We start from the raw sequence: 13280 nt of genomic DNA, 5'->3' as shown, positions 1-13280 counted from the left end.
TATATTAATTTTTTTGTTTCATTTTAATAAGAACTTTTAAGACAATTCGTTTATGATGGCATTGAAAATTTTATAAAGAAAAAAGTATTTAGTTTCGTATTAATGCTTGGATTCAGAGAAAATAAATATATGATTACCAATCTACGTGATAAGTAGTAAATTGAGATACATAAAACAAATCTGGAATATTCTATTGAATAACCAGTTCACTCCGCAACAAGAAACTTCCATTCATTTTGAAAACACCTACGTCTATATATCTTGCCACATTGCCAAATATTAAATATTGTTTTAAAATATCCAAAGCTTTGCATTTGAGTCTTCGAACTTACAGGATTTATTCCCTGGTGAAAACGCAACGAATCATGCGATACTGTTTTTTCTTTTATTCTATAAATTTCAGACTACTTTTTGGGTCTTTTGTCGAATTACAATATTTGTGATGGTCTGATTTTAAGAATACAGCACAATCGAGACTTTTCATTCGTTGTAGATCTGGCAATACTGCATCTATGGCATTTGACATTTCAGTTTATTTCCTTGAACAGGTAGGTGATTTTGTGTTTTTCAAAAAATATTGAATCATTTTCATGTTTTTATGTAAAAGTATAAATGGACGCTATGCTGACGGTGCTCATTAGAGGTGTGCAAACCGCTTGACGTTCTACCAACAAGCAGGTAACACACAATTTCGCTGTTATATTACACAATCCTTTACTCTAGTTGGATTATGAACATGGTTTACATTATAAAAATGTTATCAAACCGTAATAGACACTATACTAAGTGGTGTACCTTTTAAGGCTCCAAAATTATACGGCAAATAAATGAGAATACAGCTCTGACAATTTGTTGACAACGACGGATACTTAGACTTTTATACTTTTAATTGTCGCAAGAGTCATTTTGAAGGTTTCAGTCAACTTAAGCCTTATCCAAAACTCACCCTAATCAGATGTGAAGAACGAAATTCTTGAGCTACAGATGTCTTTGCTGTGTATTTTATTATGATATATTTCAAGCTTTTACAGTATCAGCCTGATAGTGCTTTGGGCTGTCATAAGCTGGTATATTTAATTTTATAATGTGTCCCTCCTAATAGAGTCAACTTATTCAAGTGAATCAAAGACGTGCCTAATTAGTAAACAGTGTGTCCAAGATAAAAATATCCACCACTAGAATCTCATGAATGATGATAGATACAACGTTTAACTAAGTCTGTTATTATTATCCGTTATGAGATCTCCATGCACAATATCCTTACTTTAAACAAGTGTTACAACTTAGACGAAATGAAACGCCGAATCTCCACTTCACGTCTTTACTTTACTTCCCTTGCAAATAGAAGAATTTACCAAAAGTGGCAGGTCGTAGGGATTACACATCGTCAGCCGCGTCATCGCCACAACTTGGCTGAATCACCCAATGAATAATACACAACAAATAAACAACCACCACCAATAATCAATTAGTAACACAAGGTATAATTTGATTTTAATATTTTTATATTTTGGAGCTAGTGAATATCAGTTTGGTAAATTAAATTACATTTTAAAAAATCAAAAGTGGCAACTCCTTCGTCGGTTTATCATTTATGACCAAGGATTACTAAAAAATAAGAAATATTTAATTGCTTTTTTATCGGGCAAAATTTGAGGTTTTTAAGTTGAGAAAGATGAGGAGTTGAAGCCATAATAATTTATATTTTTTCGAATATCACTCTAAACTTTACCTTAATTGCTAATCCAAAATGAACAAAGTTCCAACGGTGTTTGTATTCAATCGGAATAGCTGCGCTGTAGTTACACAACGCTGCCTTTCACTAACACATTCACATAGTGACGCACTTCACCAACACAAAAGTTACTTAAAAACCCCCGATTATCCCGAATAATAGCTCGTTCGGTCTTACAAACCTCTAGGTTGTCACCGTACTAATTGTTGCCCGAATCATTCAAGAGATTATATTGCTTCGAAATTCACAAAAAACTTTATCACCGGCCGTTTGAAAAGGTATAACTCATAGGGCGTACGGTAAAAACGATGCGATGGTTTGCAAATATTCCAAGGTTCTAAAAATCGATAGGCGGTACGAAACAACATGCAGTCTTCAATATAAGGATAATATTTAAAAATCTGGATGGCCAGTAAGGGGATCTCAAAGGGATTTTAGTTTTCACCTGTATGCCATCATAACACGAAAAGAAATTATTTTTTAAATAGCCGAGAACAACAATTAACTTCGCAGATCTGGTTGTATTGTTCAACTACTACTTTGAATGCCCAATTTTTCTTCCATTATACCACATCGGTTGTCGTTGCCTTTTATGAGATTTCCACATCGGAAATCCCAATTTTGGGAAACTACTTGAAGTCAAAACCCAAATCGGGAGATGTTGACATCATGCGTAGAAGACTATCACAAGGGTTCGGTTTTGTTTTCTTCTACGAAATCACCTGTCACTGTTATACATTGGGCGTTATGAATTGGGGGCATTAAGGCCCTTGGGGCACTTTTTAAAGAAATCGTAACGAGCTATATTTGACATTCTGGTCTTATCATCAAAATTCATGGACGTAAATGTGTTTTAAAATAAAACTGCAGTGTTGATTTTAAACGATTTTAATAAGAACAATCTACGTATCTAATGGTATAATAGTATTTACACAACTCTATGGTCTACGTCTACATATTAAAACATTTCTTGATAAATTATTACAGTAAGTTCACAATTATTTTAAAAATAATTCTATAAAATAGTAATGAGCAAGAAATGGCGTGTCTATATTAATAAAATCTATTCGCTTACGAACAATCACAGAAGTACCTATCCAAAATTTTAGATAAAACGCAGCAGTATTTAATAAACTGATTTAGACCGTAATATAAAAGGTAAAATAGGGACGGTAGTCTAGATCTAGAATTTTAAAAATCAGTCTTTTTTTTATAACTGTTATCAAGAATTAATTATATCTTCATATTCTCTAGCGAAGTATTTGGTCGAGTACCTTGTACTCGAACAAGTATCCACGTCACCACTATTTTTGCCTAGCAAAGTCGCACGATTAGCATTTTCTCCTCCAAACACTTCTTGGGAGGCGTAAGTTATGTAAAGAAATCCGTTGGGGCCAGCATGCTCAGTGTAGACTTCCCCAAGAGTGAGAGATAAACTTAACATGGATCTCTCATTTACCAAAAGATAAAGTGCTTGACTTTGACCCATGTGCATACGATTTCTACAAAAATAAATTTTTTTAACTACTTGCATGCCGTTTCACGGGAGGACATATGGATTTGTTATTAATGAACAACACTGATAGATGCGTGTCCCTAATATATAATAATAATAATATCAGCAGGAGTATAATTAGTTAATTAAATTCCGTCCAACTATGTTGTAGAAACATTATTATTGTCGTCGAAATAGTCCCAGCAAAGATAAAAATTGCGAAATCATACCGCGTTATCATTAAATTAGAATGCCTCTTGGCCCCATGGGCGAGTGTAAGCCAACGGCTTGATTAAAATGCATGTTTTTCAAGTGCTATTTTGAAGCATTAGGAAAGAGAAAAATTCCTTTCCCAATTTACGTGAATTCCTAAAGTGAAAAATACAACGTTAACATAATTTTTTTATGCGTTGAAACTGAAGCATGGTGCCCCGTGGCTGGGCTGTCGCCATGAGCAAATTGGTAGTTTTTACTGTGGACATAAGAAGGGATCGTCAAGGTTCCAATTTTTCCCCGTTTTCTGTCAATATACATTTTATAATTACTTTAAACGAGAAGTTTCCGATTTTTTCCTTTTCAAAAACGGACACTGGTCGCTTTGAAAACAAACGGTCATTTTTAACGTTGTGCAAAACTAAAACCGGCTAACTAATTAAATAGTGGCTGTGGTCATCGTCAAGCGAAATGAAAATAGTGGAGCTATTGCATAAGCAATAATTTCAAATTAAAATCAGCATTACTCATGAAAGTTTTAGTCATGTTATGGATATGCTGCAATTTGCGTCATTCGTACAGTGAGCAAATTTTCATGTGCATAAGGACGTCTTTATATATGTATATCTATATGTAGAAGAATAAAAGGGGATTTGACCTTTCCAAAAGCACCAACCAACAAAAAAAAAACCAATATGAATCGAACTTACCTGATAATAGTTTGAAACTGTGACATGGTGATGTCTTGAGGCACTAAAAACTTTGACTTGTCTAATTGTGGGAGCTCGTTGTCTTTCCAATATTTCTGCACTATCACCTGAAAGGATGCGATTGAGTTTTAAAAACGAAACTTTTGCGACGGATCTGGGCTTACGGGTATTTTGTTCGGAAATCTAGTCCTGATGGCCATAACTTCTTCCTTTTTGATCTCTGAAACGTAAAGAGAGCGAATATCAGAGGCCAACATGCTGAATGAAAAACGAAGTTTCTAAAGGGTGCCAAGAACTGCTTATAATCCTAAAGTGGATTAACTTTTTGTTTTTGGCAAATAGCCTTTTATCTCTTCTTCGGGTAAACGATCGTACTCTATCACCAATTATTTAAATTGATTTTTATGTCCATTACTTATTATTAGTCATTATCAACGTGCTGATTGTTGCTAAGGAGAGCGTACACTTCAAAATATGTTTGTTATTTACTTCAGTACTTAGTAAATAAAAATTTAAAAATAAGGTCTCGAAATATGATGCATTTTTTTAAAATTAATTTCTTGCTATTGTTAGAATTCACATAAACAATAGTTTCTAATATTTGGAGTAATTTTTATCAGCGAGTGATAACGGCTGGGGGCTCGTCTCTAGCAGCTTTCAGAGTCTGATGCAACGTTACATCAAGTTTATTTCATACTGTTTTCTCGGTGCATTCTCAAAGGCCCCTATGAGAATTGTTTACCAACCTTTTTTTACCCATGAAAATTCTACATTCGGAGACCTACGGTTTTCTCCCTTGTCTTTCGCCCGTTCTGTCATGTTTTTCGATGGAATTTGCTTCCCGGGATTATTATTCATACAGGTACTCAAATTTAAATCACCTTTCGAATACATATGATACATATAACATACTTAATTGCACTACAATAATGTATTTCTTGCAAAGTTCGGTGTGTACTCGAATTTATTTTCATTGATACGGGACCCGTCGAACGATAGGGCATACTGTTTTTTAGAAGAATTGTATCTGATGTTTACTACAGAGGCATCAATCTTCGAAAAACCTTTTATGTTTAAGTGGAAAAAAAAATGGTTCAATACCTTTGGCACCCATTTTCGACAAGGCAGCAATCTTCACCTCCATGACCATCATTTTCTTCCCTTCTTTCATTACTGACGCGCCGGGTAAACTTTATAAGGCCAGTTTTTCGCTTTCCCTAAGGTTAATATCTGGACAATAACAGCTCTCGAATAACAACTCAGATTGCAGTATTGTGTGTCAGCGATCGTCTTATTTATTAATACAATAATTAATTTCCTTGGACTCGTAAAAATTACTGTGATATTTAGTCGATAGTGATAACGATTTTTGTTTGGAGACTTTACAGGGAGTTGTATGCCGAAAATGAAATTCTTTAGCGATATGCGATTGTTAGTGGAATTTGCGGTGTCCGGGGCAACTTTAGGGAAACTTAAAAAGTTGCCATTAATTCGCGCGTTGACGCTGAAAATTTCACACTTTTCGCCCTTCGCGGGCCCCAAGATGGTTGGCACCGTTGTCCCTTTAGGCAAAATCGGACAAATCTCAGTGACGAACTGTAAATTAATTTTTCTACGTGACACTTTTCTGAGCCGCTCTGTAGCTTAGATCATAAATCACAATTATCCAACGCCTCCTACATTACTACACGTTGCATTGCTATGCATTATACCCACGTACGCAAAGTATTTTTTGGACAGAGGTTCCGGGATCCCGAAGTCGTTTTACGCTACTCTTTGGTCGCCAACTGAAAACACGGTCCAGATACCAGGACACGTTACATTAACAATGGCGAGCTCGAACTGGATGGATAGACGAACGACAGAAATTCAGCTTTTGTAAATGAAGAGTTGATACTTGAAAAATTCAATGCTTAAGCATCGTTTTTTAGTTTTCGTTTACTTTTACCCCCCGTGGAGCTCCAAGTTTGTTTACATCCGCTCATAATCGTATTTAATTCAGTGGAAAGATCTCTTTGCCCGACTTATCTCGAGTTAACAATGACAAATAGCGCGTTTTTTTTTCAGTTGGGTTATTTGTTTATTGCAGTTGTTTGTCGAAGCGTCGGCGAAGTATTGACCCATTTTGAAGCTCATAATACGACTTAGCTGGGTTTAACCTTAACAAATTTGCTTATTTAGGGTAACGAATGCGTGATTTTTCACGTCATGTTTTCTATGCGACACATGCACGAACGTGAAAGGTTACATTAACTCGGTGGGCAGTAACGCAATTCGGTATTCTAATTAAGTCCGGAAAGGTTCCGTAAAGGAAACTAGCAGGGAGTTGCGGGTAAAATTTTCGAACTTTTATTAATCATCTACGTATGATTAGTCAGATTGCAGTTTATTGACATAACGAAGATAACTTTTTCAAGGAAATAATAATTAATGTCGTAGATTATGTTAAATAATAAGAGAATTGTTTTTCTTTTCGTCAGCTGTTTGCGCTTGGCAACAGAGTTTTATTGTTCTGTGGAAATGTAGTGTATTTCCAGTGTTTTAAATTCAAACGAAGCTAATACCAATTCAATATAAGACTCAACGGTTTGGGATCTCTCCTGCGGAGTCTTTCCTCAAGGTCGCGAGAGAGCGTCATGATATGAACAATGATTTTTAGCAATAACCATCCGAAGGCCACCGCCGACATTCCAACAACATCGGGCGCATACGGGATGTATTTTTAAAAACTCGCCACCCCCCAGATTTCTAGAAGCGTAAACTAAAAGTAAACATGCCGACACGGGCCGGCCTTGTAACGGAGGGGGAAGGGGAAGAGTGGAAAAGTTCTCACCCTAAATTGACAACGCAGCAGGGATGACCACTTGTCCATTTTTTTTTTAACTGGGAAGACGGGTCAAGCGACGCATTACTTTAAAGATCTTCAAATTCTCCTAACAACCCTGCCGAAATTTTGGTGCGTCTTTATGTTACATTCCCAGAAATCGGGAGGGTGACGACTTTTTTGAAACGCGCCCGGTATAAGTACTGTGCCAGCTCTAATTATTCCTACGATTACTCAGCGACGGAGGTCTCAGCGTTATCAGATTTGCGTGAATAACGCCAAATCGACACCTGCGAAGAAACGAAAGAGAACAAAGCCTCCGTGGGGGTGATATAAAACACTTCGGGCAAGAGAGGACTGTAGTCAAATCATTATATTTGTCGGAATAGAAGGGCAATTTCCTTTGGAAGCGATGTTCGGGAATTGAAAAACGCCCGATTGATGCTGTTGATTCTATTAAAAGGGCAACAACGACGTTTTAAACGCTAGGTGATACAAAGTCGCCGATCTAGATTCCTAGAGCAATCGCAAAGAACTGGTGATCCGGGACCAGCTCACTAAATCACGCCGACTGTCTCTTCCCCTTTTTCTCTGGACGTCAGTTCTTTCCACGATATCTTTTCTAATCTCCCCCTGGCCCCGTTCCACCCGACCCAGCCGTATTTCACGCGCTGGGCCTGTTCTTCGTCCGAACCTAAACAAGGCACCCAAATCAGCCAGCCGCGCGCAACTCGTATTCAGCTGGTTCCCGAAGACTCACCACCGACCCTTAACAAATCGACGGGTCCCTTTATCTTAACTATTTATTATAAACACGTTAAGGCGCCGACATATTTGATACACGTTTTTCTCTTCCAGGGTTTTTATAGATGCCAGAATCTCTTGCGCCTATTCTTTGACGTAATCACAATGCATCCAGAAATCAAATTGCGACAGCCGCTTTGATCAAATCCCACGAGTATCGTACCTTTCCAAATTGGGGAAATATGATATTGACGCTATACTACATGTATGCAACACTACTTCAGTGGTGGAGACTGGAAATGCTCAGAAACAAACTAAGCGGTACTCTGAATTCCAGCAACGCCCTTCTAGTATGCGATGAATCCGTTATTTTTGAAACTAAACGCGGCAAGAGCATTGAAAATTTGCTGTTCAGAAAAGAAAATCGCTTTGGTGTTACCGTAGTACCTAAGGTAAGTTTAGCGCCTCGTAAGCATTGCGAAATTTCGCGTTATGTTGATTTTAGCAAAGAATCAATTTGTGTTCGCAATGGTTGTATTTTCCAAGAGATTCTAGATATTTTCCTATATTTTATAAGCAAAATAAGATTACGATATATTCTCCCAACATATACATACTAGTCCAAGCCGTATTAGATAAGTACAAGAAGCACCAAGCTGAGATACTACCGGTGAGGTTTAATCAATAATAGTTAAGTAATTTTAGGAGTTTGTTCATTCTCCATTTGCAGATCGAAAATTTCGGAGAGTTGGTGGCTTGGAAAGTTACCGACTACTTTGAAGCCATCTTAAAGACAGACATGCATAAGCTCTCTCAATTGGTACATTGTTTCTCTCAAATGAATTGTGACATAAATCATGAAATGCAGTTGTTGAGAATTGAAAGTATGTACTGCTCGTATGAATCGAATCTTTATATGTATATGCAATTTTTCGGCATATCTAGCAATCGACATCGATGGCAGAGCCAAGAGAATTGCGTACGAAAGACAATATTCCGCAGAAACTGCCCAAAAATATTCCTTAGCTCCTATTCACTGGAGTAATTTCGTTAGGGACGTGAAGGATTTGTACTCGAAGATCAGGGACGCCACCAAGTACGAAGCAGTAATTTTACTTGCAGCAGATTTTCACTATGTCTTTTACGTAGTCCAAAAATCACTATCGATAACGGCACCCCAAAACCAGAAGAACTGAAGGTTGTGCTGGTCTCTGAAGTTAAACCCATTAAAAAGGACAAAAAAGCCCTAGAGGAGAAAAATACTTTGGAGGTCAACTGTTCAGATTACAGAAGACACAGAAGCACCGACCACAGTGGGTCAAGTATTATTATTTTTCATTATCCTTATGTGTTTTTAATTAGGTAGAGAACATCGATCGCGTGAGCATAAGAGACACAAACAAAGGGAGGAATCGGAAACTGGAAGGCAGCACAAGACAGAGAAGGAGCAAGAACAGAAAAATCATGCAAATCCGGAAAGCATAGACGAGTTTGAAGGCCTTAACAGGGATGAAGTGGCAGATCCGGCCGTGGTGATGGCGAGTAAATCAGTTACAGAAGGTATCGACAGTGGAAAGGAAAAGAAAAGTGGGCATAAGCATAGAGGTGTGTTTAAATATAGGGTGATCCTTTCGATATAAACAAGAGTTCAGCACGCATCCACTAAAGTTCGAGCTACTAAGAGTTGTAAAAAACATCACATAATATCGTATCGTATTTTTAATCGATTAGAAAGGCACAAACACAGGAAAGGCGACCATGAAGAATTTCAACCAGGCACTAGCGGTTCTGGCGAGCAGAAATCTATTGAAAAACTGAAGAAAGGAAATAGGACATCAAGCAAAGAAAAGAAACTCGTCAGGGCCTCAGCTACATGCGACGAACCTCATGAAGATGATAAAGAACGAGGTATAATACTCCACGAATACATTGCTACGTAAAATCATATTAACCGCCATTTGTTCGAACTTCTACATGTTGTTCTGGGCTTCTTTATAGCTGAATTTTCTTTGAATTTAAATGGAGTTATTTCGATGATGTGTGCAGCGACAACGTTCGTTATTAGAGTCGTTTTACCTTCTAGATCATAGCGGATTTCATTTTGAAACCAATGATGAAGAATTGTCGCCCACCGAGTGCAATGGCGTAGGAATAGATAGATGTGTACGTTTAAACGTGAAACCTCCAAATGTTTTGGTGTATGCCGATAGCATGGTCGCCAAAGAGAACGTTAAAGATGTTCTAGCCACCATCTTGAACAGACACAAGTTGGTTTTATTTTCTTGTAGAATGTAGATCATAAAAAAATATTTCAGATACACGATTTACGATCTTCCGACCAGCGGTTCGTCCATATGGAGAGACTCGACCGCATTGGTGGTCGTGTGTGGAAATGTCGACCCCAAACTAACTTCCAGTTTGATGAAGTTTCTATTGAATGGAGGTCAGCTGCTGTGTTTGTGCAGTGACTTACTTTACAGCGTGTTATACACGTTCACCACTGCCGAGGTGCCTCAACGAACTTAAGAAATTAGTAAGATTTTGTTAGAAGAAAACGCGTTTTCCAGGTCAGAGAACACGAATTAGTCTGCTTCTCCTATGGAAAATGGAAGAATGTCAAAATGATGCACCACATTTTTTGTTATCAAGCTTCGCCTGCCAAGAAACAGTTTTCAAAAGATTCCGATACGTCGAATCATAGCAGCGGCAATGGATCGAGTCCCATAGCGCCTCGAACTCCGTCAACTGTTGAAATTCAACACGGTGGTCGAGATTACACAATCCAGGTGCAAGTGTTAGGGGCCGAGGAAACGTGGCAAACTCCCAGTCTTTTATTGGCCACTGTTAATGGGTCAAAGGGACGAGCCGTATTTTCCCAAGTGAGTTTGAAGTCTTGGACGCCAGAATTTTAAAGTGAAGCTGGCTAATTATTAATGCGCTGTTATCTTTCGATTTATTTAAGAAAAGTTCATTCAAAATTAAAAATAATAATTAGGCTTCCTAATCGCAAGAATGAAGAGATATCGCCATGGAAAATATCATTTATTTTAATTCTCTATTATAGGTGCATCTCGAAATAGACCCTTCCGAATACGTGGATGACGAAAATAAGTTCGAAACCCTTAGAGAAAGCAACCAAGTCAGACTTGATATTTTAAAGGATCTGCTCGCACACCATCTAGATATGGACTGCGAAGTCCCAGCTGAAACTCCGCAATTTACTCCTGCGTATTTCCTGGGCCGACACGATTTAAAATTGACCACGCTAAACGAGACTCACTGTATAAAAGACTACGAAATGAAAGCAGGCGACATGCACATCCTGTTTTGTGGAAAAGACGACAGATATGATGAGCCCAGTCGTACATTTTTGCCGATTTTGATTCACGTTTGCCCGCAAAATTTCAATACTCTCAGCTATTTTGACACCTTAGATACGAAATATATCGGAAGATTAGTTCTATACAGCGACGTCTTGACTTCGTCGCATACTCTTTTGCAGCATAACCAACTCACTCATGGGGTGGCTGTAATTTGCCGACAGCAATTAGGCGGAGCAGGTAAGCTTAGACAGGAGTGTGACCACGTATATCCCGAAAAAACTGATTTTATCGAAAAAAAACGATGGGAAAACACCTGGTCAAAGATTAAATGCTTTGCCATTTATCTAAGTAATTTTTATTATTAAACTCAAACACTCCCCAATTCAGGAAGGTCAAGAAATAAATGGATAAGCCCTCCAGGAGGCGCGTTCGTATCTCTGCAAATCCATATTCCCAACATCACCAATTTAGGGAAAAGTCAGGGATTGGTGCAACACCTGATAATGGTGGCTGTAGTGAAGGCTGTTAAGAGATTAACCGGGAACTGCAAAGTGAGTTTGTAAAATAATCTTTTCTTTTGTTTATGATTATTCTTATAGGACATCAAGTTAGGAATAAAATGGCCAAATGACTTGTACATTAATAATTCCGTGAAAGTTGGTGGTGCCATGGTAAACGCTACAGTACTGGGTGAAATGTCTTCTCTTAACATCGGTAATTAGCTGTCAGTATGGTTATTAAGACCGTAACAGTGTAATTCAACGATGCAGGGTGTGGGGTTAATTTATCTAACTCAAATCCTACCACGTGCATAAATGACGTTATCAAGGATGTTAACAACCGCACCGGAAGCAATATACCCGAAATCACATTGGAAAAGTTCATGGCCCAAGTTTTTAACGAGACTGAAAAACTGATTAATCGTTTTCAAATTGGAGATGTCGATTACTTTTATGATTATTATTACGAATACTGGCTCCATAAGTAAGTAACCTAGCCAGTTTTGCTTTTTGAGAATTTTCAATCCACAAGTAATCGCCTAATTGCCTTTTGCTTGCACACTCACTAACACTCCATCTACGTAGCAGCGAAAAAGGTACTGTTTGGTTGGGTTTTATCGCATTTACAATTTATATTACAGTGACGCATCTGTTACCATTACAACCAAAGATGGTAAACTGTTGAAAGCCAACGTTGCAGGCATAGACGATCACGGCTACTTGAAGGTTAGGACTTGCGATGGTTCTGTCGAGTCAGTACAACCTGATGGAAATTCCTTTGATTTAATGAAAGGTCTGATTTACCCAAAAGTCCTTTAAATTTCGAATTTGTCTTCTTAAATAGTACTAGATTTTTGTAAGTGATTTTTTAAGCGAAAGCAAGTGTTTATGAAACTTCCAGTTCAGACTGATATGAAATTTTCGGATTTTTACGTAGTTTGTTATATTTTAAAATTTCGATCTCGTAAATGTAGTTGGATAAAGATCTTAGAGTTTATAACCTTAATATAAGGTCGCAATGAAATTTGTTAAATTGAATGCAACTGCTTTGGTTTCGCGGTTATGTTCTTTTAATGCAGTTCCAAATGCGAATTAGATAGCCGCATTTCAAGATACACCCGTAACTTTCCTGTGTGTAAAACATTCCGCCGTGTTTTAGCGCACTTTCCTTCAGTTGACGCTTTATGTGCTCTCCAGATGTGCGACATTTTAAAGTTTTAACGTTTAATATATTTTTACATCGGTAAATAGTAATGTTTCTTCGGTGTCAACATATAGCAAAAAGCTCCGGTTGTTATAATAATTATTACAATTTACGAAACCATAATTTTTTTTCATGCCCATGTGTTTGCCATATTGTCAAGACGTGATTAACACGTTCGAAGAAATGCAGAAATACATATTTATTATGATATAATAATTAATATTGTGAATATATATGCCAAAGATAAATTAGTTAAATCTGCAATTATCGAGATGAAAGGCATACAGGTGGCTAAAAGAACTTTTTCATTAGCGCACCGAAATTTCTAATTTGCTTTTAATATGGGAAAATAAATGTGATGTTGGTGTACTTTTAGCTTTAAGTACGTATATCAGTGTTAATCAAATCCCTTTCTTATTAAAAGTTGTTGAGGTGTAGATTTTAAATAAATTCTGTCATTTCTTAAACATTTGATGTTCATTTGCCTTCAATAATGATAATTCATTCTAGGGTGGTGCCAGAAATAAAATAC

General features: G+C 37.3%; 2 protein-coding genes across 4 annotated transcripts; one reads left to right on the top strand and one right to left on the bottom strand.

Moving 5' to 3' along the window:
- Nucleotides 1–530: 530 nt before the first annotated feature.
- Nucleotides 531–13215, top strand: Hcs (holocarboxylase synthetase-like protein). Of its 2 annotated transcripts, none has more exons than XM_066288436.1 (16): nt 531–548; nt 7836–8173; nt 8227–8391; nt 8452–8605; nt 8667–8817; nt 8871–9034; nt 9084–9326; nt 9453–9629; nt 9805–9988; nt 10037–10229; nt 10289–10600; nt 10786–11281; nt 11432–11595; nt 11644–11758; nt 11815–12028; nt 12186–13215. In XM_066288436.1, exons 2-16 carry the CDS (start codon nt 7964–7966, stop codon nt 12361–12363), a joined length of 3120 nt encoding a protein of 1039 aa, XP_066144533.1. In that variant the 5' UTR covers nt 531–548; nt 7836–7963; the 3' UTR covers nt 12364–13215. The 2 variants fall into 2 exon arrangements, with proteins under 2 accessions (XP_066144533.1, XP_066144532.1); XM_066288435.1 differs by having other exon boundaries at nt 540–678.
- LOC136342541 (microtubule-associated proteins 1A/1B light chain 3C-like) lies at nt 2608–5496 on the bottom strand. Of its 2 annotated transcripts, none has more exons than XM_066288450.1 (4): nt 5255–5496; nt 4318–4373; nt 4154–4260; nt 2608–3237 (listed from the first exon to the last, which is right to left on the bottom strand). In XM_066288450.1, exons 1-4 carry the CDS (start codon nt 5322–5324, stop codon nt 2958–2960), a joined length of 513 nt encoding a protein of 170 aa, XP_066144547.1. In that variant the 5' UTR covers nt 5325–5496; the 3' UTR covers nt 2608–2957. The 2 variants fall into 2 exon arrangements, with proteins under 2 accessions (XP_066144547.1, XP_066144546.1); XM_066288449.1 differs by lacking the exon at nt 5255–5496 and adding an exon at nt 4900–5240.
- Nucleotides 13216–13280: the final 65 nt, after the last annotated feature.

Source organism: Euwallacea fornicatus, chromosome 12 (assembly GCF_040115645.1).
Source record: "Euwallacea fornicatus isolate EFF26 chromosome 12, ASM4011564v1, whole genome shotgun sequence".
Classification (NCBI taxonomy): Eukaryota; Metazoa; Arthropoda; class Insecta; order Coleoptera; family Curculionidae; genus Euwallacea; species Euwallacea fornicatus.
Note: the sequence above shows the minus strand (reverse complement) of the source record. Positions and strands in the feature narration are given on the sequence as shown.

Excerpts from the sequence above, each read along its gene's own strand:
- Hcs (XM_066288436.1), top strand. The coding sequence starts at position 7,964 with ATGATATTGACGCTATACTACATGTATGCAACACTACTTCAGTGGTGG. Across the intron at positions 8,818-8,870 it reads AAGATCAGGGACGCCACCAA|TCCAAAAATCACTATCGATA; the intron begins GTACGAAGCAGT and ends TCTTTTACGTAG. Across the intron at positions 10,230-10,288 it reads ACACGTTCACCACTGCCGAG|GTCAGAGAACACGAATTAGT; the intron begins GTGCCTCAACGA and ends CGCGTTTTCCAG.
- LOC136342541 (XM_066288449.1), bottom strand. The coding sequence starts at position 5,056 with ATGTATCATATGTATTCGAAAGGTGATTTAAATTTGAGTACCTGTATG. Across the intron at positions 4,374-4,899 it reads ATTTTCATGGGTAAAAAAAG|AGATCAAAAAGGAAGAAGTT; the intron begins GTTGGTAAACAA and ends TTTACGTTTCAG. Across the intron at positions 3,238-4,153 it reads CAGTTTCAAACTATTATCAG|AAATCGTATGCACATGGGTC; the intron begins GTAAGTTCGATT and ends TTATTTTTGTAG.